The 24,130-nt window shown below is 40.4% G+C and overlaps 1 protein-coding gene across 4 annotated transcripts in view; it reads right to left on the reverse strand.

Moving 5' to 3' along the window:
- The window catches only part of ANK3 (ankyrin 3, node of Ranvier (ankyrin G)), a 198,408-nt gene that overhangs the window by 89,271 nt on the left and 85,007 nt on the right, over positions 1-24,130 (reverse strand). For 3 of the 4 annotated variants that reach the window (XM_015571812.1, XM_015571813.1, XM_006775815.2), the window contains exons 17-22: positions 22,459-22,557; positions 22,276-22,374; positions 21,652-21,747; positions 16,498-16,570; positions 16,274-16,336; positions 5,019-5,072 (exon numbers count right to left, since the gene is read on the reverse strand). In XM_015571812.1, coding sequence (XP_015427298.1) covers positions 5,019-5,072; positions 16,274-16,336; positions 16,498-16,570; positions 21,652-21,747; positions 22,276-22,374; positions 22,459-22,557 — 484 coding nt within the window. The remainder of the gene's footprint in view (positions 1-5,018; positions 5,073-16,273; positions 16,337-16,497; positions 16,571-21,651; positions 21,748-22,275; positions 22,375-22,458; positions 22,558-24,130) is intronic. The other variant, XM_015571814.1, reaches the window with a different exon arrangement.

A 24,130-nucleotide genomic window follows, 5' to 3' on the forward strand; every position in this document is an offset into this window, starting at 1 on the left:
ACCAGCTAAGCAAGTGGATGTTCTGCTTTATTTGGGGGCACAGGTTCTTTCAACTCTTTAACACACTCAAAGGGACTCACTGGCTCTCCCTCTTGGGAGGTCCCTGGAGAGAGAGGGGCAGGGGGCGCAGGGGTGGAGAGGCCATTGGGGCGGCGGGGAGGTGTTCCCTCTCTGGGGACTCCTGCCCCTTCCCAGCTGCCCCACCCTGTTTGTGCTGGAAACACCAAGCGGCACTCTGCACCCTCCACCTGGGCACACGCAGAGGCGACTTCTTTCCTCTTTTTCAGCACAACTGGAGACAGGCTAGAAAGGAAGTAGAGGGTTTCAAAGGGTCTCGCTGAAGTAAGTGGTCTGCAGCCCTGTCTCAGGACAGTGCCTCTACCTCTCGGATTGTTACCTAAACATACTGACATTTGAAGCTGTAGAACCGACGAAGTGGGAAACGGATTTGGTTTTCCTGGGTAAACGCATAAGTAACTGCATCAATAAATGACTCATGGAATATGAAGCTGCTAGGACTCCGACACCTGGTGTTTCCATTGGGCCAGCCCGGCTGTAACCAACATTGTAAATACGCAGAAACGCAAGGGAAGCCCTTTATAATGTCTGGCGCATATGGAAACATATTCCCAAACACAATCCTGGGGAGAGTCATGGTTAAAATGGAGAAAATGTCCAAAACGGACTGCAATGAAAGAAGGGTCCTTCCTCCGGACTTGTTGGCCAGCCTCCCTGGCCACTCCTCCACACACACCCAGCCTGCCCTCTGTTATGCAGAACGACGGCAGCTCAGGGAATTCCTGAAAGTCTTTTAGACTTTGAACCACTGCACAGGGTGCATTCTCCTGATGGAACCTTTACCCTCTTCTGCATCTGAGTAAGTTCTCCAGTGTTTGACTCTTTCTAGAACTCCTCCCACCCTCACTCATCATCTTACGTGAGATGGCCCTCCGGTGGGCTTCCCTTATCAGAGTGTGTTGCCAGGAGAAACATCTGCTTCGTGTCTCCCACTGGATGGTGAGATCCCCCCAGATTAGGAACCAAATTTTTCCTGGGCCTGGCATATTGTAAATGCCCCATAAATATTTGAATTCATGATTACTTTTATTAATGAGGTTGGGGGTTGTGTTTTCTTTCCCATCTACATGCTACAGTCACTTAGCACTTCTTTTTTGCATGTCAAGCTTGATAACTGGTTGGTAGACAGTAAAATGTCAATAAAATTAAGCTTTCATTCCTCTTTACCCATCCTTCTTAGATTTCAGAATTGGTCACTGTAAAACCAAAAAGAAGCCTGGGGTTGGAACAGGCGTGGGAGCTGTCAATACATTTGGTCAGAGATGAATGAAAACAGCATTATGACATGAAAAATTATGCACCTACCACTTTAGAAAAGTGAAGCCCTAACCCGTTTGGCTCAGTGGATAGAGCATCGGCCTGCGGATCGAGGGGTCCTGGGTTCCATACCGGTCAAGGACACATGACCAGGTTGTGGGCTCGATCCCCAGTAGGGGACGTGCAGGAGGCAGCCAGTGACTCTCTCTCATTATTGATGTTTCTATCTCTCACTCTCCGTTCCTTGCTAAAATCAATAAATATATACATATGGTATGTATGTATATATATATATATGAAAAAAATTTTTTTTACAAGTTAGGGAATTCAGAAATAAAGGCATTGGTATTATTTTAATGCAGTTTGGCATGGTAGGTGCTCTGGATTAAAATCCAACTTCCACGGCTACTGATTAGGTGACCTTTGAAACACTCTTCTCTGAGTCAGTTTCAACCTCTACAAAACTGGGATAGTAACGCTGCCTCTATCCCAATAACCTTTTGGGAGGATTAAATGGAGTAATGTGCAAAGTAAGGGCTTAATGAGCATTAATTGTTACTAATATTCTGTGACTCAGTTTTCTCTAGTGCCCAAGCATCTGAATGTATGAACTCATACAGTTAGCTTTTAAATTGCTACTATTTATACTGGTAAGGGCAAAAATCCGACCATAGCAGGAATTTGCCCCTGCTCTCTACTGGCTAACACAGGGCCTGGCTCATCATAGATAGTCAACAAATATTTCTTGATTGAATGAAAGAATAAACAACGATAATAAAACTAACTTATCTTCCTTTCAATAAACACAATAGTCTATAATTATTATACTACTACTTGGTACAACACACTACTGTACCAAGTTTAGAAAGGAAAGAGATAAGTTGTGTTGAGTGATTTATAAACTGCCTCTAATCCATTCTATAATCCAAACAATGTTTTATTAGTGGCAGCTTCTAACCCAGTGATGGCGAACCTATGAAACGCGTGTCAGAGGTGTCACGTGAACTCATTTTTTTGGTTGAGTTTTCTTTGTTAAATGGCACTTAAATACATAAAATAAATATCAAAAATATAAATCTTTGTTTTACTATGGTTGCAAATATCAAAAAATTCCTATATGTGACACGGCACCAGAGTTAGGTTAGGGTTTTTCAAAATGCTGACACGCTGAGCTCAAAAGGTTCGCCATCACTGTTCTAACCAATACTTCTTATACAAAGGTAATTCTATTAATGGACATCACTCACACAACATCAGATATATTTAGTTAAAATATATACAGGGGTGGTCAAAAGTAGTTTATAGTTATAATACAATAATTCATAACACAAGAATACACTGTTTTGTGTACTCACAACTGTAAACCTACTTTTGCCCACTGCTGTATATTACCAAGAAACACAAGTTTTCACTTACTAAGAAGTACCTGAGTGGGTTTATGTTTCCTACAAGTGTTTGGTACACTGGCTTGACTTTTGAAAAACAGAATGCAGGGGAAATGATTATGCATCACTTCTGAGTCTGAGTTAAAAGAAACCTTATAGTTTCTGCCTCAATCTACTGGAACACTTATTTGGGGAAAGCCAATCGAATTGGAAGGCATTTGACTACCTTGAGACCACCATGCTTGTGAAGAAGCTCAAGGTAGCCGTAAAGAGGGGGCTCAGAAAGACAGAGATGCCCAGCAATCCCCAGCCATTCCAGCCACCTGAGGTAACAGACCTTTGAATAAAGACACCCTACTCAACATCCTGCCATGTTATTCCTGCCTCGGCTGCTATCTGACTGTAATGTCATGAAAGATCTCCAGAACCCAGCTGAGCCCAGTCAACTCACACAACCGCGGGAGATAATAATAATAAATTATGCAGCTGAGTTTAGAGATGGGTCGTTACATTGTAATAATTAGTGGAAAGAGAGCACAATGAGAAATGAGAAGGTCCAAAGGTAAGCCAAAGAGGTCACACGCTGGTTGCCTAATGCATCCCTCGTGAGTTAGAGTTAGCTCCGGAGTGCATTATATGATTAGGGTTGACAAGTCCAGGGGAAGTACACTGGTAAATGCCACTAGAGGCCTCATTTTTTTTAGTATTGATTTTATGCCTTTCAAAATTAGAAGCACCGGTGTTCTTTTTGTTAATCCATTTCTGACAATATAACACCAGAGGCTGGAAAATGTTAAAAGAACACAAAACACCTCAAGTCTACTTTGGTCTCACCATTAACCAAATAACGAAAGCTATTCAGAGGCACTTCAATGCCCCGGCTATCTCCTCTTCCTCTTCCTCCTCTATCATGACCAGGCTAAGAGAAGAAGTACCTGTACCACAATCAAACTTTCAAAGCTTCATACACTTTGTCTACCAGGAAAGAATACAAAATAAAATGAAGGACAGAGGAGAGAAAGAAAGATAATACATACATGAAAGGATTATCAGGACTGTGGTCGAATAGGTGTACCCTCATTCCTTTTTAGATTTCATGTCAATGGTCCAGTGTCAGTACAAGGTGGGATACATATACCTAAGCCAAGTTCCCCGCACTCTTACATTATGCCCACTAACATTCCTTTTTAGGCTGAACAGAGGAAACGGTTCTTGGCCCAATATTTAGAAGTGTTTTCATGTCCCCGGAGTTCTTTTTTCTCTTATTTATTTATTTATTTTTGCATGTGATTTTCTTCTACTCTTTTCCCCCTTAAGCCCATAACCAAGAAATACTTTTGTTACTTTTCCAGGAGTTGAAAATTGCTTTCCCATCTAGATAGGACTAGATTCATAAAGAAAGTTCCTTAAGGTAACTAAACCAAATTATATTGTCAGAAACTTTGCTTAGTTCCTCTGCTGTGAAATGCAGAAATCTCCCCGAGGTATAAATTTTGTAATATTATAAAGTTGAAATTAAGAGTATAAAAACCTTAAATGATTAATACAAGACGTCCAAATTACATAAGATCTTTTAAAAGCTAGATTAGACAAAAAAATACAGAGGAACTCAACCTTTATACTCTAGTGATTTATTATGAGTTGGTTTCTTACTAGAAATCAGCAGAGTCTTACAGATAAGCAGTTAGTGATCAGAATTTAGAAGATTTAAATTTACTTGTTGTAAGAAAAGTGATAATTTTTTTTTTTAAATCACCACACAGCAGAGAGAGGAAATGAAAACTGTTGGGAAAAGAAATCCTTTAGCCATTTCTTGAGTACATTATAGAAAAGTAGAATGAGATCACATCATTAAAATCAACACTGCTATTTATTGAGCATTTACTATGTTCTAGGCACTATTTGGTGCATTATAAGTATTACTTCATATAATTCTCACAATGATATTATAAAATAGAATGGTTATCTCTATTTCAAGATATAACCCAGTCCACACTAAGAGTAAGATTACTGAGAATGTGGGGAAAATCAAATTCAAAATCAGTTGATTTGATATAGAGCCCTACTTTTAACTACTGCAATATGCTATGCTATTGAATAAATATTGTAAGAGATTGGTAACCAAATGTAAGCTCCGTGAGGACAGGGTTTTCTTTTTCTATATATTTCTGTATCCAATGCCCAGAAGAGTGCCTGGCACATAGTACATGCTCAGTAAATGTGTGCAATGAAAGCTCAGTGATTGCATCTGGAGATGGCAACTATATCACCAAAGCAACAAGAAGACGGGAGACTTACTTTTCACCGACAACTCTTGTACCTTGGGAATTTTATACCATGTGCATCTACCACCTATTCAAAAAACGAATAAAATTAAAACAAAACAAAACAGGGACTGCAGGCAAGTCATTAGGCTGTGTGTTTTGTTCACCTGAAAAGGTACTTTGACATATAAAAAGATCTGCCAGGTAGATACTAAGATGTGTATGTGCACCAGCAAATATCTGGCAAACATGGATAGGAAACTCAGTATTTTACGATATTTGACCTTATTTACATCTTTAAGAGATGGAAGAGAAGAAATAAACTAAGGTAGAAAGAAGGAGATACACAATACTCATGTACTTCTGGCAGTTTCCCAGTGTTCTAAAGCAGTGCTTCTCAACCTGTAGGATGCGTTAGCATCACACAACCCCAAGTGAATCTGACGTACCTGGTCCAGGGACCACACTTTGATAAACACTGTCTAAAGGATCCTTACACATGAATGGCAAGTCTCTAATGGTGTATTGCTTCTACAGAATTAAATCTATTTTCCTGGTGGGAATTACTAGAATAAGTAAAACATTAACTTCAGCAACTGAATTCAATGAATCGAGTGGAGTATCTCCAAATTTCAGTGCATGTATTTGTATCACCTGGCGACCTTGTTAAAATGCGGATACTGATTCCACAGGTCATGGGAGACCATGAGATCCTGCACTTATAACAAACTCCTGGGTGACCGCAACCACACTTTCAGTAGTAAGACAGTAGAGCACTGGACTGGTACCTATGTTATGAGCAAAGCCAACTATTGCCTTTGAAGCATTTAGTTTCTAGTAAAAATGTTAAGACCAGGGCACAAATCATAATACAAAACTGTACTACAACTCCTGCTGGCTACGATTTTAGTGCTTTGTATATGCTATACATTGTGCTAACTGAGCATTTTATATGCATGTCTCATATAACCCTCAACCCTGTGAAGCAGGTACTATTATTTCCCTTCTACTGGTGAAAAAACCAATAGAGGTTTTTTCATAAGAGGTTTGGTTATTTTCCAAAACTCACATGTCTAGTTGGTGGTAGAGTCTAGGTTAGAACCCATACTATCCAAGTGACAAGCAACATACCATATATATTCATTAGTTGTTAAAATTCAATTATTTGTTCACCTATATATATTTTTCTACCCGAAGACCCAAAATCTCCAAGTTCTCCCTCTTCCTCTCCTGCTTTATTCCCTAATTCTCATTCTGCAGCATGAAGCAGGATAAGTAGTTGTGTGCATTTAACAACAAAAAAAGAGGAACTGCCATTTAATGAGCACCTACTATATACCAGTCACTGTTCTAAATGTTTCATATACTTTATTTCTTTTCATCTTCACAGCAGCTCCATGTGGTATTACTAACCTCGTTAGAGGTAAACCAAATAAGACCCAGCACATTTTATTTTTTGAAGGTTCAAATAAGAAACGTAAAAATGCAAAAAAGCTTTGAGAAAAATTATTTTCCATCAATTCAAAGCCTTAATGAAAAGATGTTTTTCTCCACTGACATTTAGACAATAGATTTTCACCATGGAAAACCCAAATGACTATATTTGCTCCCCTGTCTTTTTCTCTCAACCCCCTGATATTGACATTCTCAGAAAAGCAAGGAAATATGAGCAGAAAGGAAGAGGAATACAGTAAGTTTAGGACCCGGACCCACTCAAACTTTAGTTCTAGAAGTCTAATTCTTTCTTGGAGTCACACAATAGTTAATGGGAAAGTTACTTAGATTCCGGATTGCACATATTTCACTTTGCAATTTGCACTCGAGATCAAGAGCTTGTATTAAGCAAGGCCTCCTGTGAATGTTCTGAGAGATGGGTACCAGGAAGCTGGGGATGTGCAGGTGACGGAATGGTGCCCTTTGCTTCAGGCGTTCCTGTGTACATGTAGCACAGGCACTTGTGTTTGGCTGGAGGCCCAGAAGGTGCTCATGACTCCAGTACCTTCTTGAGATGGTTGGAGACTCAGAGAGAGGCTGATGGCCCCAAGCCCAAGGTCAAGAATGGAGTGAGCGTTCTGTCCTGCCCCCTGCACCCTCCATTTGCCCTCCCAGTCAGAAATGAGCAGATACTGGGGGTCTCACTTTAACCATTTGTTTTCCAGCACCTTCTGGCAGTAGGAGGGGGTTCTTTCAACACATGAACTAAATGCTGGAATATAACCTTTTTTTCATATGAGAACAATGGGGTAAGTTGAGAAAATGTTGAGATGAGCCATGAGTGGAACAGGTGATCTTAAGAAGGCTGAAGAAGTGTGTGTCATTTTAGGGGATTCCTGTGCCGCTGTGGGAGGGCCAGCCTCCGCGGTCTTTCATTCCCTTCTCTGGCATTATATGCTCAGAAGATCCTGGCTTCATAGGTGGCCAACCAGGAAGCAGGCTTGGATGGCAAAATTGGCACATCTCTTAGACAATAACAAGTTGCTGTTGTCCCACAGAACAAACGACTCTTGTTGCTCAGGCCGAGTTGTCTTTTTTTAAGAGAATAAAAGTCAACTCGCTTCTTTACTCTTGAACATGGTGCTGTTCTTTGTGGCTAGATGTGCTTCTTTTAAAAAGCTGCATAGCAGTGTACTGCTCCTTCATTCAGGCTAGATAGAGTTGCTAAAGCACGCAAGCATGACTCAGTGTTGGAACTTTTCCAGACGTGGCAATGAAAAATGTCCCCTGTGATCTCGGCTGGGTTAATAAACAAACTCATCCCAGAAAAGCAAAAGAATCTAGTGTCTTTCCTGTGAAGAGGTAGAAAGAGACAACGTTGTGATAGAAGCTATCATTTTTCATTTTCTTTTCAATATTCCTTAATCCTAATCCAGAACTTCTCCTCAGCCATCTACATAAGAGTGGACAGTACACTCACTGACTTGGTCAAATGAACACCTCAGACGAGCACCGGAATGCAGCTAGGAAGGGGTGCAAGGTTACTGACACCCTCCTCATGGTCTAAAATCTATGCCACTTGTAAGATGACTAGATGATGAATAAAATACTAGCCACAAACTAGCCCATTTCAGGCCTGAAATGTTGGTTCTTACTTGAAGAGAAATTAGGTAGCTAAATTCAAGGTGGCAGTGTCCTGTCAATTGGTTCTTTCCTCTAGTCATTCGGTCTTAGTGATTCATCCATCCCTGACTCCAAAGCGGGACCTCCTTAGTCTCAGCTCATTACTTAGGTGCCTGAGGACCGGACCGTATGTGAAAAACAGGACCATGAGCGCTGTCCCCAGGTACCCTGTATACTTTGTGGGCAAGGTTTTGGCCTCTTCCTGCTCTTATATCCAAAGTGCCTTCCACTGTGCAGGGCAATACACACCTGCTTTGGGGTTTGTTTTATATTTCTGGCCTAAAAGATGTGTATATACAAGGCAAAGATACCAAGCCTGTTGTCGGTTCTCATTCTCACTGTGGTTCTGGCCCAGATGGTCAGACCACCCTTCCCATTTGTCGACCCCAGGTTCTCTACCCGCTCCCGTTCCCAGCTCTCTGCCATTCATTCTCAATGCGGATGTTTCCCTTTCTTCTCTGCAGTAAGGAAGCCAGGGGGAGGGGAGGGAACTAAGCTGGTCAGATTAGACCCACTTCCATACGAAGCAGGTCAGACTTTCCACAGAGATGGGCAGGGATTAAGATAATTTGGCAGGGGTGAGGGGGAGAAGCATGCTCAAAATGACAATGTGTTTTGGGCAAATGAAAGAACAGCACATTGTCCTTAGCCAATAAGCATGCTTCATTCTGTGCCATCTCTTACGACAATCCCTCTGCCACCCATTCCACAAGCTTCTTGGGTGGAAAATACACTCACTGTCTGGGCTTTCTCCCCTACACTGGAACTACTTCTGAGTCTACATTCGCAATGTCATGGGCGTGCCAGATGCTGAGGTCACCAGGGAGCCGCTTACTGCCTGTGCCCATCTGACTAGACCTTCCCAGGCAGGTCCTCCCAGGGCTTCCACGAGAACCCACTCTCTGGTTCCCCCCCTCCTCTGTTCACCCACTCCCTCTCCCATATCCTTTAGCATTCCTCTTCCTCCCTCTCTTCAATGTCAACGCGCCCAGGGTTTTCTAGAACATTTCTCTTCCTCCCCATGCCCTGCCCTGGGGTCCGCACCCAGGCCAGTGTGTGCTGGGCTCTGCCGTGGAGGCCTCCGCTTCTCTGTCTCTGACACTTCAACCAAAAAAAGTTTTGTGAATCTGGAACACGTCTTTCCAATCTCCACCCTCAACCCCCCAAAAGTTCTGTTTGTCCAAATTCTATCTATGCCTTAAAATGCTTCCTTCTTGAGGCCTTCAGTGATCTCCCCTTCTTTCAAAATTCCTTGTCACTTTATCTACTCTTCCCACATCTCATTGAGTGGAAAGCCGAAGCAGAAAAACGAAAATCAAATTCCAAATTCCTTAGTATGTGGACCTGAATAAATATCTTAAACTCTTTGAGCCTCAGTTTCCTTGATGAAATTAGGACTAATAACACTTTAAATTAGGACTGAGTGAAAATTAGGAGTAATAATGGTACAGGTGTTGCCCACAACCACTTCCACAAAATTAAGCAAGATAAGGTAACCGGTAATTAACGTTTCTGAGGTCTCTGGGCTAACCCCTTTATACGTTCTCTCATTTAAAACGTACAGTAACCCAACAGTTGTGGGACTGTTCCCTGAACTAGCAGTCACCCCTGAGGTGAGAGCAGAGGTTCAGGACAGGGATTTGAGTATAAGCCCTGCACTGACTACGATCTTAATCAAGTGTCTTCCTTGATGGAACTGACTTTCCACCTCTAGAAAGTGGGAAAAACCAATGGCCCTACCTTAGGGGAATCACTGTGAGTGTTAAGAGACATCACACATGAAATGAATGTAGCTTAAGGCCTCGCCCATAGAAAGGGCTCCATAAACGGGTAAGTAGCTTGTGTTTGATGTTGAGAGTGTTCATTGATTTGGAATCCTGAGGAGGGACAGAGACAGGAAATGTGTGGAGGCTGACCAGTAACACACTCATCCAGGAATGAGGGCCTCTAGGACAGTGACAAAGACAGCTCTGCCCCCTGGGGCTAACAGTCTAGTTTGGAAGCAAAGAAACAAAATTACTCACAAACTGTAAAACTACAGTCTTGGGCCAAATCCAGCCTGCCTCCTATTTCTGCAAATCAGGTTCTGCCACAGAGCCACGCCCACGTGCAGAGGTTTTGTCTTCTCAGCTTTTGTGCAACAAAGGCAGAGGTGAGTCACTGGGACAGAGACCACGTGGCCTGAAAATGCTAAAATATTTACCTTTGGCCCTTCACAGGAAAATGTTGCTGCCCCCTGAAATTTATGACTAAGACACTGAGACGAGCATTAGGAAGAAATAAAAAAAAGTGTGACTGAGAGGAGAGTGGAAAAGAGGGAGCCAGGGGCCACGTAGGACTTATCTACCTCGGAAAGGGACTGAGTTTTTTCCTAAGTGCAATGTAAAGCCTCGAGAGATGTTTATTTCAGTTGTGTATTTGTGCTATTTTGGGGTTTATCTGTATTATTTGTGGGGGGTGCCTACTTTTTTCATGAAATACAACAACTACACAGATAACTATGTAACATGTAAATGTACATTTTAACAAGCTGTTCATCCAGGTTAAGAAATAGAACATCGCTGCGATCAGGCTATCAATCCCCAGAAGGAAAGTAGGGGAGGGCGGGGGTAAGGGGAGGAGATCAACCGAAGGACTTGTATACATGTATATAAGCCAAACCAATGGACATGGACAACAGGGGGATGGGATCGTGAGTGTGTGGGGCGGCGGGGTTGGGGGTTAATGGGGGGGATGAGGACACATTTGTAATACCTTAACTAATAATAATAATAATAATAAAAAAGAAATAGAACATCGGCACGTCAGAAGCCTCCCGTATCCTCATCCCAGTCACAGCCTTCTCCCATCATTAATCACTTTCTTTACGATATTCCTCTCCTTGTTTTTAAAAAACAAAAACACAAAACCTCACAATATACTTTTACACTCTTAGCGGACTTGGATGAATTTTGTCTTTGCATTCTCCACAACCCAGCAACTACACTCCTAGGTTCCTACCCTACAGAAAGGCATGCATATGTGTACCAGGAAACATATATAAGAAGATTCGTAGCAGCTTTGTTTGCAAACTGGAAACATTTCCATTAATAGTAGAATGGATCCTTTAATTATGGCATAGGCAGACAATGGAACATTACATAGAAATGAAAATAAAACATAGCTATATGCAACAACACGGAATGAATCTCAAAAACATAACTATAACTCTATGCTCTGGAGGGTTTTAAACTGGGGAATGGAATAGCATGGTACAACCTATACTGGTGAAAGACTGCCGAGGACACTGTGTAGACAGCTCAGTCTGTGGGTGAGAGTGGAAGTGGAGTCCTGGGAAGAGGCTCCTGCAGTCAGGATTCTATGGGAGATATGACGCGAGGGGGTGGGGGGTAGGCGGGGGGTGACCATGGGAGTGCAGAGGAGAGAGAACTCATATGTGGTCTGGAGGTAGAACTGATAGAACTTGCTGATGGACTGGGTATGAGTGGTAAAAACAGAGATATGACACCTAACCACAGGTTTTGACTTGGGTAATAGACCTATTTACTGAGATGGAGAAGGGTAGGAAGACACACTGACTTGGAGGGGTATGTTTAGGGCATGCTGGGGTAAGGCATCTGTGAGAATCCAACGGAAACGTCAAGTACCCAGCTGGGAAAGTGAATACTGAGGGTGAAAGTCAGGAAACAATTCCAATTCCAAAGACGGGATGAATTCTAGTTGAAAACAAAGGCCTTGGTCCCACACCACAGATCTTTTTCTCCATCGGGAAATTCCTTTAATTCATTATTTTTTGAGATGCAAGGATACCGTGGGGGAAGTCATTACAAAGCTGTCTATCAACTCAATACATAGCCTAGGCCTGTCTCAATAGGAAGGGGTTTAGTGGAAGGAAAAAAGAACATGGCAGGCAAATTTTCTCCGTCCTGCCTGTTTCCAGAAATCTGTAACCCTAGCCTTCCCTTGAGTCCCCTTCTACTTTGATGCATCTCATCAAACATGTATTGAAGATCTGCTGTGTGCCAGACACTGTACTAGGTTCTGGGGCTACCACAGAGAATAAAGTCATTCTGACTTTATCGCTAAGAGTGGCATGCAATTATGTAATGACTATTTGAAAGGTCAGTCATGAGCGCAGAAATATCAAGCAAAGGGCTAGATAATTTAAGAGGTATTTGTACAACGATAACATTTCAGGTGAAGAACAATTTCTGCATAACAACCACCACTCCCTTGAACCACCTGGGGCAAGCTAGTCACCAAGGCTTCTTTTCAGACCTAGAAAACTAAAACCATAAGAGTCTGATGTAGCTATTGGGATGTCAAGATTGGGATAGCAGGTCAGTCCCAGGCAGGAGAGGCCCTGAAGGGTACTTTCCTGGTGCCTTTCTTGACATCCAGTTTCAATATTCCCCAAAGTAATTTCTCCTACTTTTCTGAGTTTCAGATTGTGCCAAGTAAAATTCTAGCTGTTCTCCCCTAACTGAGAATACCTGGATATATATTTACTAAAATGACTTGCTTTGGTTCTTAAAGTGTATTCTAAATCATGTTTATATTTCTTTTGCTTGACCTTGTACCTTGGTCGGCATGTTTCTTTGGCCAAGAAGGCCAGACGAAGGGATAATATTTCTATTATTGTCTTATTAAGGCCTTGAAAAAATAATTCTTATTACCTTGTGATAATTTTGAAGAGCATTATTTATTCCCTTTCCTATACACTTTTTTTTTTAAAGGAGTTTAAAAATAGCACTGGCCTGGTAGGTCAGTCAGCTAAAACACTGTCCCAATATGCCACCGTTGTGGCTTTAATCCCCGGTCAGGGCACATACAAGAAAATAAGTGGGACACCAAATCATTGTTTTTTTCTCTCTCTCCCTTCATCTCTCTCTCTCTCTCTCTCTCTCTCTCTCTCTCTCTCTCTTGAATTATAAGCTGAATTGTAAAACATAAGAATCTAACTGGCACTTGAATCAAATATTAATGTTGTATGTATATTCATTTTCATGTATGTAACATATTTTCTGGGAAAGAAGACAGGAGGGCATTAAGATACTTGTGACCTTGTCTAGCCCTTGTAAACAGAGGAGCTCTGTTGCCCCTACCTGTGTAATGACTGGGCTTAACAACCGGCCTTAGATAAGGAAGCTTTATAGCCTTTTCTTCCCAGCTCTGCTTCATCCTTTGTTCTACTCTGTAACTGGACTCCATTGTTCCCAGAGTCACTGACTGATAACATTGTCTAGACTTGTTTTCCTTTTTTTGAGAAAGTTACCCCAACATTCTTTCCCCTATACTAATTTCTCAAAGTGGACCTAAGAAAGAGGAGAAATCAAAGAGGAAAGAAGAGAGACCACTGTTCTGTTAATATTTTACTCAGTTTTTATAATTTAAAATGACAATTATATTTTCCCATTTTACACATCCATTCATCTTTTCTTTCTTGAGAAAGACTGACAGCATATATTTCTATCATTTTTATTGGCTTTAAAAAGCTGCTGATATCGTTGGCACACTGGGTTACCAGCGTAATGATCTCTTACTAGAGCGTGTAGAGAGACATTTTCACAACATGTGGCTTCGAGGAAATAAACATTTGCCACAGTTCCTCGGGCTTACTGGACAAGCAGCCCCTAATCCAATGAATTAGGGGATTCATTGAAAGTGGTGAAGTTCTGGCCAAACTGTCAGGCAAGTGAGTCAGAAGTAAAAATTATCATTAAGATTGTAGAGACCTTTCAGAATTAACATTTCTAAATGACTTGTTTTGGGATTTGGAGTAATTATAGAAGTGCTAATTTCCGCAGGAAAAAAAAATGATGTATTATATGACAGGGAAAATGTGGCTTACTGGAGCTCATATAAGCAAAATTTAGGGACTTTAGCTGACAGTAATATTAATATGACTCAAATCACATGTATATTACAATCTCAAACGTATCTTAATCTTTAATAATAGATTTTCAATATCATCCACGGACAAGGCAATAACTATTCTACAGTCTGCTGGGATCACACCACATGTAGAATATTCTGTTTAGTTCAGGCCACCTCAATCGAGATGGATTTCCCTGAGGCACACTGAAATGTGTACAGGAGATTGCGTATGACAGTGAGGGACAGTGGGAGGAAGTGGTGATGACATGCCTTGAGGAAAAAAAACACCAAGAAGAAATATGAGAACTGTTTTTAAATATTGAAAGCATTGTCACATAGAAGAGGCAGATTTGTTCTAAATAGTGCCAGATATATCAAGAGCCCGGATCAATGAGTGGAAGCTGCAGAATACTCAATAAAGAAGAATTTTTAAAGTCTGAGCTATTCATAGTGGAACAGGCAGTTTGGAAACTGGGGAATTCCTATCATTTGGGGCGTTAGGAAAAGAAACTCCTAAGCAGAGGGTTCTATGGAGGTAATTCCAGCACTAGATGGCTGTTGTTCAGATTGTGACTTTTAAGGAAAACCTTTTGACATGAAATTCTACGACATTATGAAATCACAAGCCATTTGACTCCCACAGTCCCTGCACATACACCAACGTGTTTAAGGGAAGATGGATAAAATGAGAATTAAAATTTTCTTATTAATTTCAAATTCCCAAACTGAGATACATCTGAAGGAAATGATTGTCATTTCTAGTTAAACCGCTAGATCAAGAATCTTCAAATGAAGAGATGCAAAATTTCTCCTTTTCTGAAATTATTTGGTTAGTTATCTACATGGATAAGGCAAATTATATAGTCCATTCAAACGTGGCTTCTCATCAGTGAGGCTATTTTGGGATAGTATATTAAAAACTAGTAAATTTTTAGGTCTGTGATTGTCATATTATATTTCATAATAATTTCATTAGAAAAACTTACTTTTGATACCATGGGCTGCCTGTGTACAGATCTACGTGAGAATATCATTTTTCTTGTTTCTCCTGCCTGCCAGAAATTACTCTGAAAATGTGGCATTAGAAGGCATTGAAATATAATATGACAGGAAAGCATATTACTAAAGATGATACAAATATTACCTATTTGGGGACATAAACATATAGCTGATGTTTTAGAGGAAAAGAAAGAAAAATGAATAAACCCTTTAATATTTATCCAAACAACATTTACAAACAATGAGACATGTCTTTCAAAGTCCTTAATGACCACCAAGAATTAGTCCTCTGGGTGTACGGTCCCCACCACAGACTAATGCTGGGCAGCCATTGTACACCAAATAGTTAAAGTGACTTTGGATCAGGTAGATTTTTCCACTATTTACATTTCCAATTAAATTTGCACAAATCAAAGAAGGTACAATAATTAAAATGAGGAAGTTACCTAAAGGCAGAGAAAGACTAGCAACACCAAGACTGATTCAAGAGAATAATACTACATGCAAGATGGCAAATGGAGGGAGCAATAAATGGAATGTAGTTTTGGAAAGTCAAACGGTGCAAGAAAGAAACCTAAACATAACATACATTATATAAGTAAATGTTTAATTATTACAGCAAAACTCCATGACTTGCCATCTTTATAATATTCATGGTAAAAATGCTAGTTTCCCAGAGCCTTTTAAAGATGTCAGTAAGTAATATAATCTATACATTTTGGCCTGGTCAAATATTGATTTTTAAATAAGACAGAAGACAAATTGTTTCTTTTAAGCACATGAAGTATAACTATAATCATTTATATTTTTATTTCTTTCATGAAATCAATATTGAAAATTTATATTTTGAAAGTAATTTTGTTCAGGTTGAGTTTTCATTATTAGTCCAAGATCAAAAGGTGCTTTTGCTAAAAAGTGAAAATAAAGAGACTTTCTCTGGCTTATTTAAAAATATTTTAGCTATAAGTTTTAATCAGTTTTCCCTTTCGAGATTTTCAGATGTAAGCAATAAAAACATCAATTTCCTGCTTAATAGAAACAAATAGAAAGAGACGAATCCAGATAATTAGCGAGACTTGCATTTTTAAGCTGGAAAATGGGTTCAAGAACTGATTCAGATAGATTAAAAGAAGACAATCAGTAACATCATATATGCGCTATTTAAATGACACATAAATTAATAATCTCAAGATAAAATGAAAAGTTAGTAACTCAAGGAAGTGTTACATTTCAAAGATAAGAAATGGAAGATAAAGATGGTAGTTAAGTGTCATCACAATAAAAAATTGCAAATACCTTCTTCAACATCTGAGATATATTCGCCATCACTGAGCATTTCAGGGGCGTTGGCTTTACGAACTGCATGATTAAGTGAACAATGTAAGTGGGTGGAAAACGTAACCTGTTGATGCTACAACAACATATTCTAATGTTTCTGAAAACATTTTTGCAATGAACTTTCTTCAGGAAACAAATACACAGTCACTTAATTATTATGAACTCAAAGGAGGTTCTCATACCTTCGTCATCAGACATATCAAGAACTTCATTCATTGTTTCTGGAACATTCATTTTGTGCTTCTCTGTGACAGTCTGGTAACAACAACAACAACAAAAAAGCAGTGACTTCAGAGTGAGGACAGTGCATGTTTTAACGAGACTCTTTCTTTCTTTCTAAATTAGTTGGCTTATTATTAGTTGGCGTATGTGTTGCTTATCCTAAAGCCGCCACGTATAAAATGACATCACGATGTGGTCCTGACCATATACACAGCTGAGAGCAAACACAAGGTGAAACAACTTTAGGGACAAAGTACACCAGCTTAAAAGCTTGAAATCCCTAGTAAGGCTTTTCAAAGGAAGAGGAGAGAGAGAGATCGCCTGTACTTTTTCCTGGTCTGATGAATCTGCTGCCTCATCCTACTAAATGTCTTGGCTGAAGATAAACCAAATGAATGGCAAGAAATATGTGTCTTCACTACTTATCAAGCCAGCCATTTATTTTGTCTTCCCTGTGTCATCTTAATTTCTAGAATAAATCAATATTAAGATTGTATAAATTACATAATGTAATGACATATATATGAAAAAATATTTTAGAGGTAATGCATTTCCAAGATCATTTTAATCTTTACAAAAATATCAGAGAACGGTATAGTGTAGGCAAAAGCCCTGCTGAATCTCTTACTTGCTCTGATAACTTTTGACCTATAGAGACTGTATCCATTCAAATACACGGACAGCATTACTTGTTAGAAAATCTCAATGACTTAATGTTTTAGTTTCAAAGAGTCCTCTTTTAACTCTGAGCACATTAAAGACTGTGGAACAAAGGAAGGTACACATTTAGATAAGGCAATTGAAATAAAAACTATACCGTTAAACTCAGAAAGGGTAAAATCCCACAGCTTCTTATAGTTCTTACCAATTCTTGGTAAATGTGACTGCACACCCTGTCCTCAATTATCATGTTCAAATACAGCACTATCTGTGTTGTATTTGAAAAGATTGAACATAAGCATTCACTAATTAAGAAACACTATCTGTGTTGTGTTGAAAAGATTGAACATCAGCATTCACTAATTTAAAAAAAGGAAAACAGATCTGAGTGATAGATGTATTCTGCTCATTACTACTCAGGGAACTGAGTATTTTCAACAACACAATTGAAACACCTTCATTCGTATCTCTTCCAGCATGTAACACTGAACTTAAACATTTTTATAAATAAGGTTTTTATTTTGGAACAGTTTTAGATTTACAGAAATATTGTAAAGATAGTATAGAGTTCACCAAGTTTCCCCTATTATTAACACATTACATTATTACAATGAATGGTACATTTACTACAATTAATGAACCAATATGAAGACACTATTATTAATTAAAGTCTATATTCAGATTTTTTAAAATTTCCACCTCATTCTGTTTTAGGATCCCATTCAGGATACCACATTATCTTTGGTTGTCATTTCTCCTCGTGGCTGTGACTTTCTCAGACTTTCCTTGTTACTAATGATTTTGACAGTTTTGAGGCCAACTGATCAGGTGTTTTGTGGAATGTCTCTTTACTGGAATTTGTCTCATGTTTTCCTCATGATTGGACTGAGGTCATATGGTTTGGAGAGGAAGACCACAGAGGTCGAGTGCCATTTCTATCACATACCATCAACATGACTTGGTGGTGTTGACGTTAGCCTTCCTCACCTGGCTGACGCAGTGTGTGCCTGGCATCTCCATGCAAAGTCACTCTATTCCCTCTGTCCCTTCCACGCTGTTTGCTTTGGAAGGAAGTCACCATGCTCAACCCAGGCTTCAGCAGCGGGGAATTACTAGTGTATCTATCCCGTCAGCGTGTGTAGGCTCAAAAACTAGAGTTCTTTTGCCTGAGAAATGTGTCTCTTCTTCCCTACTTATCCAGTCACTTACTTACCAGAATGGACTCAGGGCTATTTATTTGATACTTTGCACTAAACCCCAGTACTGCTTTTTTACATTTTTGCTCAAACTGTTGCAGCTTTCAGCACTGGGGACTCTTTCCATTGATTCCTGTGTCCCTTTGACATGTCCCCATCATTTTTGTGTGTGTACTTATTTACTTGTTTATTTGGGGTGGAGGAGGGGGATATCTTATTATTATTATTTTTTGGCACTACCAGATGTTCCCAGCTCATTTATATATTTCCTACCCTAGTTCTAGCTGGATCCAGCCATTTCTCCGAGGAGCCCTGGTTCCCTTTATAAGAGAATGGAATTCAAATCATAGATCTGGCTTGCTGGTGTGGCTCAGTGGTTGAACATCCACCTATGAACCAAGAGGTCACAATTCGATTCCAGGTCAGGGCACATGCCCCGGTTGCAGGCTCGATCCCCAGTATGGGGTGTGAAGGAGGCATCTGATCAATGATTCTCACTCATCATTGATGTTTCCATCTCTCTCTCTCTCCCTCTCCCTTCCTCTCGGAAATCAATAAAAATATATTTAAAAAGAAAAGATTGAACATAAGCATTCACTAATTTTTATTTTAAAAAAGGAAACAGATCTGAGTGATAGATGTATTCTGCTCATTACTACTCAGGGAACTGAGTATTTTCAACAACACAACTTAAACACCTTCATTCCTATCTCTGCATACCAGCTTTCATATAGTCAGTTTCCCTCGCTGCACCTTTCTCAGAATTGCCACATCTTACACAGTGCTATGGAAGGCAGCTTTCTTTGAAAAAGGCATTTTTAAAAACTAAAGTCTGCTTCTGGAACAGTGGGGCCCAGTAACTGGCTGTGCAAAGGTCTACCTCTGGTGGAGACAGTGCTGTGTTTAGGGAGTTTAAGGTCAGACTCCACCCTGAATGGCGTCAATCCTCCTGTACACTGGATCTGGATCACATGTAACTGCCGTAGCAGGGCTGACAGGGTGGTGTCTCAGCTTGAAATACAGTCTCACATACCAGAGCTGGGCTGAGTCTTAGGGACTGGGATGGCGTCTTTTCTAATCAGTGTGAGAACCCCATTTAGTCAAAGCCTCATTTCTCCCATTAGGCCAACTGAATCTTTCCTGTGAGCATGCGTCCTGTCTTCTCTCTGAGGCAGAAACCAACTAGGCTGATGAGGGAGTGTGAAATGGCTTTGGCCCCAAATGCGGGGTGTCCTTCATTAGGAATCTGAGCCTTGATAGCCATCTTTCAGAAGATTTCCTGAGCCTGTAACCTGATTTTCTCTGCCTGTAACTTTATTTTCTCCTATAGCTTTTCTGGTATCAAGGCAGCACGTGGAACTTTCTGAATGCGTGACAAAGTCATTTACATTCAATCAAATTAGATTGGATTTTGAACTGTTCTAGGAGTTTCCATTCTCTAACATTGAAGTAGAAGTCTTATATATAGGGTGTTCCAGAAAAACGTATACACACACTTTGAATAAGTACAAAGTCAGTGTTCATTAAAATACATTTCATTTTCAAAGTTGAGCTATTAGCTGTTACAGCGTCTATACATTTTTTGAGACACCCTGACTTTGCTGCAGTGACTTCACATCTAGCATGGTGACAACTGGCCATTGTTTACTACCTTGTCCTCCCTCTCATTCCCCACCCTAGAAAGAGCTACGTGAGATGTCTATAAAGTTAAGGATATTAACATTATTTGTTTAAATTCTTTTCTTGAGAATTTAATAATAGATAATCAGATAACAAAACACTCAAGAGATATGTGAAAGCAACATATGGGAATCTGGAAGAAGATAAAGGTGGGGGGGGATAAATGGATATGGAAGGAGACCTGACTTGAGGTGGTGAATAGACAATACAATATACAGATGATGTACTGTAGAACTGTACATCTGAAACCTATATAATTTTATTAACAATGCCACACCAATAAACTCAGTAAAGGAAGAAAGAAATGGGCCCTGGTTGATAACCATCCTGCTACTCCATTAAAGCTATTCTTTTTCACCCATTATCAAACTTCTCTCTTGTAATTAGCAGGCTTATTATTTAGTTTCTAAAGTATGTAGATAGTCAAATAACCAAATTTACTGACTGCTAAAGAGCACCTCAACCAATGTGTGTGTATGTTTTTTTAAAAACTGATTTGAGAGAGAGAGAGGAAGAGAGAGAGCAAGCAAGAAATCTTGGGAAAAATCCATGTGAGAGAGAAACATCTATTGGTTGCCTCCTGTACACCTCCTACTGGGGATCAAGCCAGCAACTTGGACACGTGCCCTGACCAGGAATTGAACTGGCAACCCTTTTGTTACACAGGATGACAGCCAGCCAACAGAGCCACACTGGCCAGAACAACTTCTGTGTTTTCTATGAAGCCCTGTGTATACAAACTGTCTGCAGATGCGAACTGTGCCTTCTTTCAGGACGGAAGGTGATAGATGAGAAAAGGAGGCAGAGATAGAAGGTCCAAGTATTCCAGAGCCTTAAATTTACCACATACAGAGTCAATGCCAGGCCTTGTGTTGAGTCATGTGGTCAGGAATTATTCAAATAAGCCTCTGATAGGGTGCAATATCTGCTCTTGATTCCAAAGCTACCAAATCCTGCTGCAGTTTGTAAAGAAATATCTGCTGCATTAAGACCTCCTAGTAAAGATTCACTTAAAATTTTAATAAAGTGCTACTGTTTTCCCTATGAAAATCCAATAGGTGAACAGAAGACAAGTGAAAGTGGTGGTAAAAATCAATTTGAGTATATCTCTAATGTTTCATGTTATATCAATCTCATTTTTATAATAATGCTAACAATGTACCTATTAATCATTTGTGAGTTTAAAAATTGTCAAAGAACCAACTCAGAATGCTCCATTTTCTTAAATTGCCAAAGAAGAATGCTAAAACATTTCTGCCTACATCTCATTCAAACTTTTAAAAAATAGCCAAATGAATAAATGCATTTAGCTTTATATGGAATGACAAACTCTATAGCTCCGAATGCAACTTTTAAAGTGTATTTTTAGCGTTTTCAAGTTTTCTTAATATCAGAGATGAGCGTTTTGCTATGCGTACGTGCCAACAATGAGGTGACAACCTCTGGAAACATGGCGCTTAGCCTACGAACAGAGGAAAGAGGCTTCATCTCTGCAAAGCCCAGGAACGATCTACTGTCTGAGAAACGTCTTAAAGATCTACTGTCTTCAGGTAGCCAGGCCCGGCGTCCACCACTCACCGTTGTGGTAATGGTCTCCTCAGTCACGACCTTCAGCGTGTCCACCACTGAGATGTAGCCAAGCCTGCGGGCAATGGCGAGGGCAGTGTTCCCATTCTGGCAAGAGGGAAACGGGAACAAGGAATTAGCCAGGAATTCCACGGGTCTCAGTGCCTGTATGTGTGCACCTGTCTCACCCGTACAAATCCTAAGACCAGTGTCTCCACAGCCCATTCCATTGCCACGTCCAAAACAGTTTCATCAGACATACTTTGCGGGAAACCCACCTAACCTGTTCCTACGCTTACAGCAGAGTCTGAGCTGCTACCGACTGAATCCAAGAGGTTCTTAATGTCCTAACGAATCAAGGAAACAAACGCGCATTTCTTCTTCTTATGTACTTCCCACTAGGGAGCAAGGTAATCAGCAGTTTTTGAGTGTGAAACACTAATCATGACTCTCCCTCTGGACAGCTCACAACAACATAATTACTAGTATTGTCCTTCCCACTTCATTCTGCTGAATGCTTGCTCATGCCTATGCATGAAAGGGAAAAAACAAAAACTGTGGTGCACAGTGAAAAAGGTGAGAAGACCCTAGTGCCCGGGCCCATCTGCCTTTCCCCAGCTGGCCCTCGGCTCTTACCACAGTGAGTTCATTGGGGGAGGCATTGTTCTGGAGCAAGACGTTGATTATATGTGTATGTCCTTGTTGAGCGGCTTGATGCAATGGCGTATACCCATTCTGTAGAAGGAAGGTGGAAGAAATGACTCATTTCCTCAGACACAATCAATGATTTCGGTGGATACAAAGGAGAACGGAGTTTACCTTTGTTTTGGCATTAACTTTTGCAGAATGCTGGAGCAGGAAATTAACAATCTTGTTGTTTCCATAGTGGCAACCCACGTGGAGTGGGGTGTATCCCATCTGTAATTACATATTTTTAAAAAGAAACATCGTAAGTACACTTTTAGTAGCAGTCATCCCAATTAGAAGCAAAGTTGTTATTTGACCTTTCTTTTTGAGCTGACAAAAATAGTTTTTCCCTATAAAAAACAACACCACCAAAAATAAACCCAAAACACCCTTGATAATCCTCAGAGCTAGTCTTCGGTGTAAACAATAATGCCATCTCACATGAAAATAGTTACCCATATCACTTCCCAAAGTGCTCTCTTGCATTAGCTAGTTCTATTCTCAACGACGTTTCAAGACTGAACGGAGAGATGAAGTGACAGACAGCCTGGACAGGCTGATTCCGTGGCTCCTTGGGGAGGGGCCAGAAGACTTCTATGGAAAGATTTTGACTAGAATTTATTGAGAGTGTAATAAATAAAAACTCTAATCTCTGCGAGTGTAAAATCAAGGTTACAAAACGAAGGGGCTAACTGATAATACGAGTCAGTAGGTGATTACCAGGATGCATGACAGAGACAGAAGGAAGCAGAGCCGTACTAAGCTGAAGAGGCTGCTGTGAGTGACTCAGGTCTGAGAAATCTGAACTGGCCCAGGTACACATGCTCCAGTTACGGTGTCCCGCCTGGCCAAGCACAGTACAGTGTGAAGACCACTGATTTAGACAAAGTGCTGGATTGTTTCTTAGATGAATATCAATGGATGCCTGAGGGGTTATAAATTCTATCAATTTAAAAATACATAGTGTGTGTGTGTGTGTGTATGTGTATTCTATACAATGATTTTTATTTTGTTATTTATTTTATTGATTTTTGAGGAGAGAGAGAGAGAGAGAGACAGAGAGAGAGAGAGAGAAACGTCGATCGGCTACCTCCTGCATGCCGCCTACCAGGGGACTGAGCCTGCAATCTGGGCATGTGTCCTGACCCGGAATCAAACCGGCGAACTTTCGGTGCACTGGACAACACCCAACCAACTGAGGCAGGGTGACAATGACTTTTTTTAAAAATAAGGATACTCCAGATATTTTGGACACTTTGTAACAGACACCACCACACAGCTACGAGGCAGAGAGATGTTTCCCAAAGTGCATCACTTGTAAAGGGCAGAAAAGATATGTACTTCAAAAATATTATAATGAGTGCAAAAATGATTACCGACTGTGACCTGAGGTGGTGGTGGGGGGGGGAGTTAGGAGCAAACCCCGTAGAGACTAAGATTCAACCTGAGGGGTCATGGGTGCAAACTGAGACCAGAAGGTGCATGTACCCTTTCCTCTCCTCCAACCTGCCCTTGAGAATCACTGCCGTGCCCCCTCACTGAGTACTGGATGTTTTGAGGCAAAATATATTGAGAATCTTAACCCTGTCCATCCCTTCTAGAAGTTTTCATCTAAAAACAGAGAGGTAGCCAAAGAAGTGTTTAAGTCTGTGTGTGCACATGTGTGTAAATGAACACAGGGTGAATACATTTACCATGAGATTGCAAATTCCTAGAGATTTATTTATTTTTTAATATATTTTTATTGATTTCAGAGAGAAAGGGAGCGGGAAAGAGAGACAGAAACATGAATGATAAGAGAGAA

Source organism: Myotis davidii, unplaced genomic scaffold (genome assembly GCF_000327345.1).
Source record: "Myotis davidii unplaced genomic scaffold, ASM32734v1 scaffold1187, whole genome shotgun sequence".
NCBI lineage: Eukaryota > Metazoa > Chordata > Mammalia > Chiroptera > Vespertilionidae > Myotis > Myotis davidii.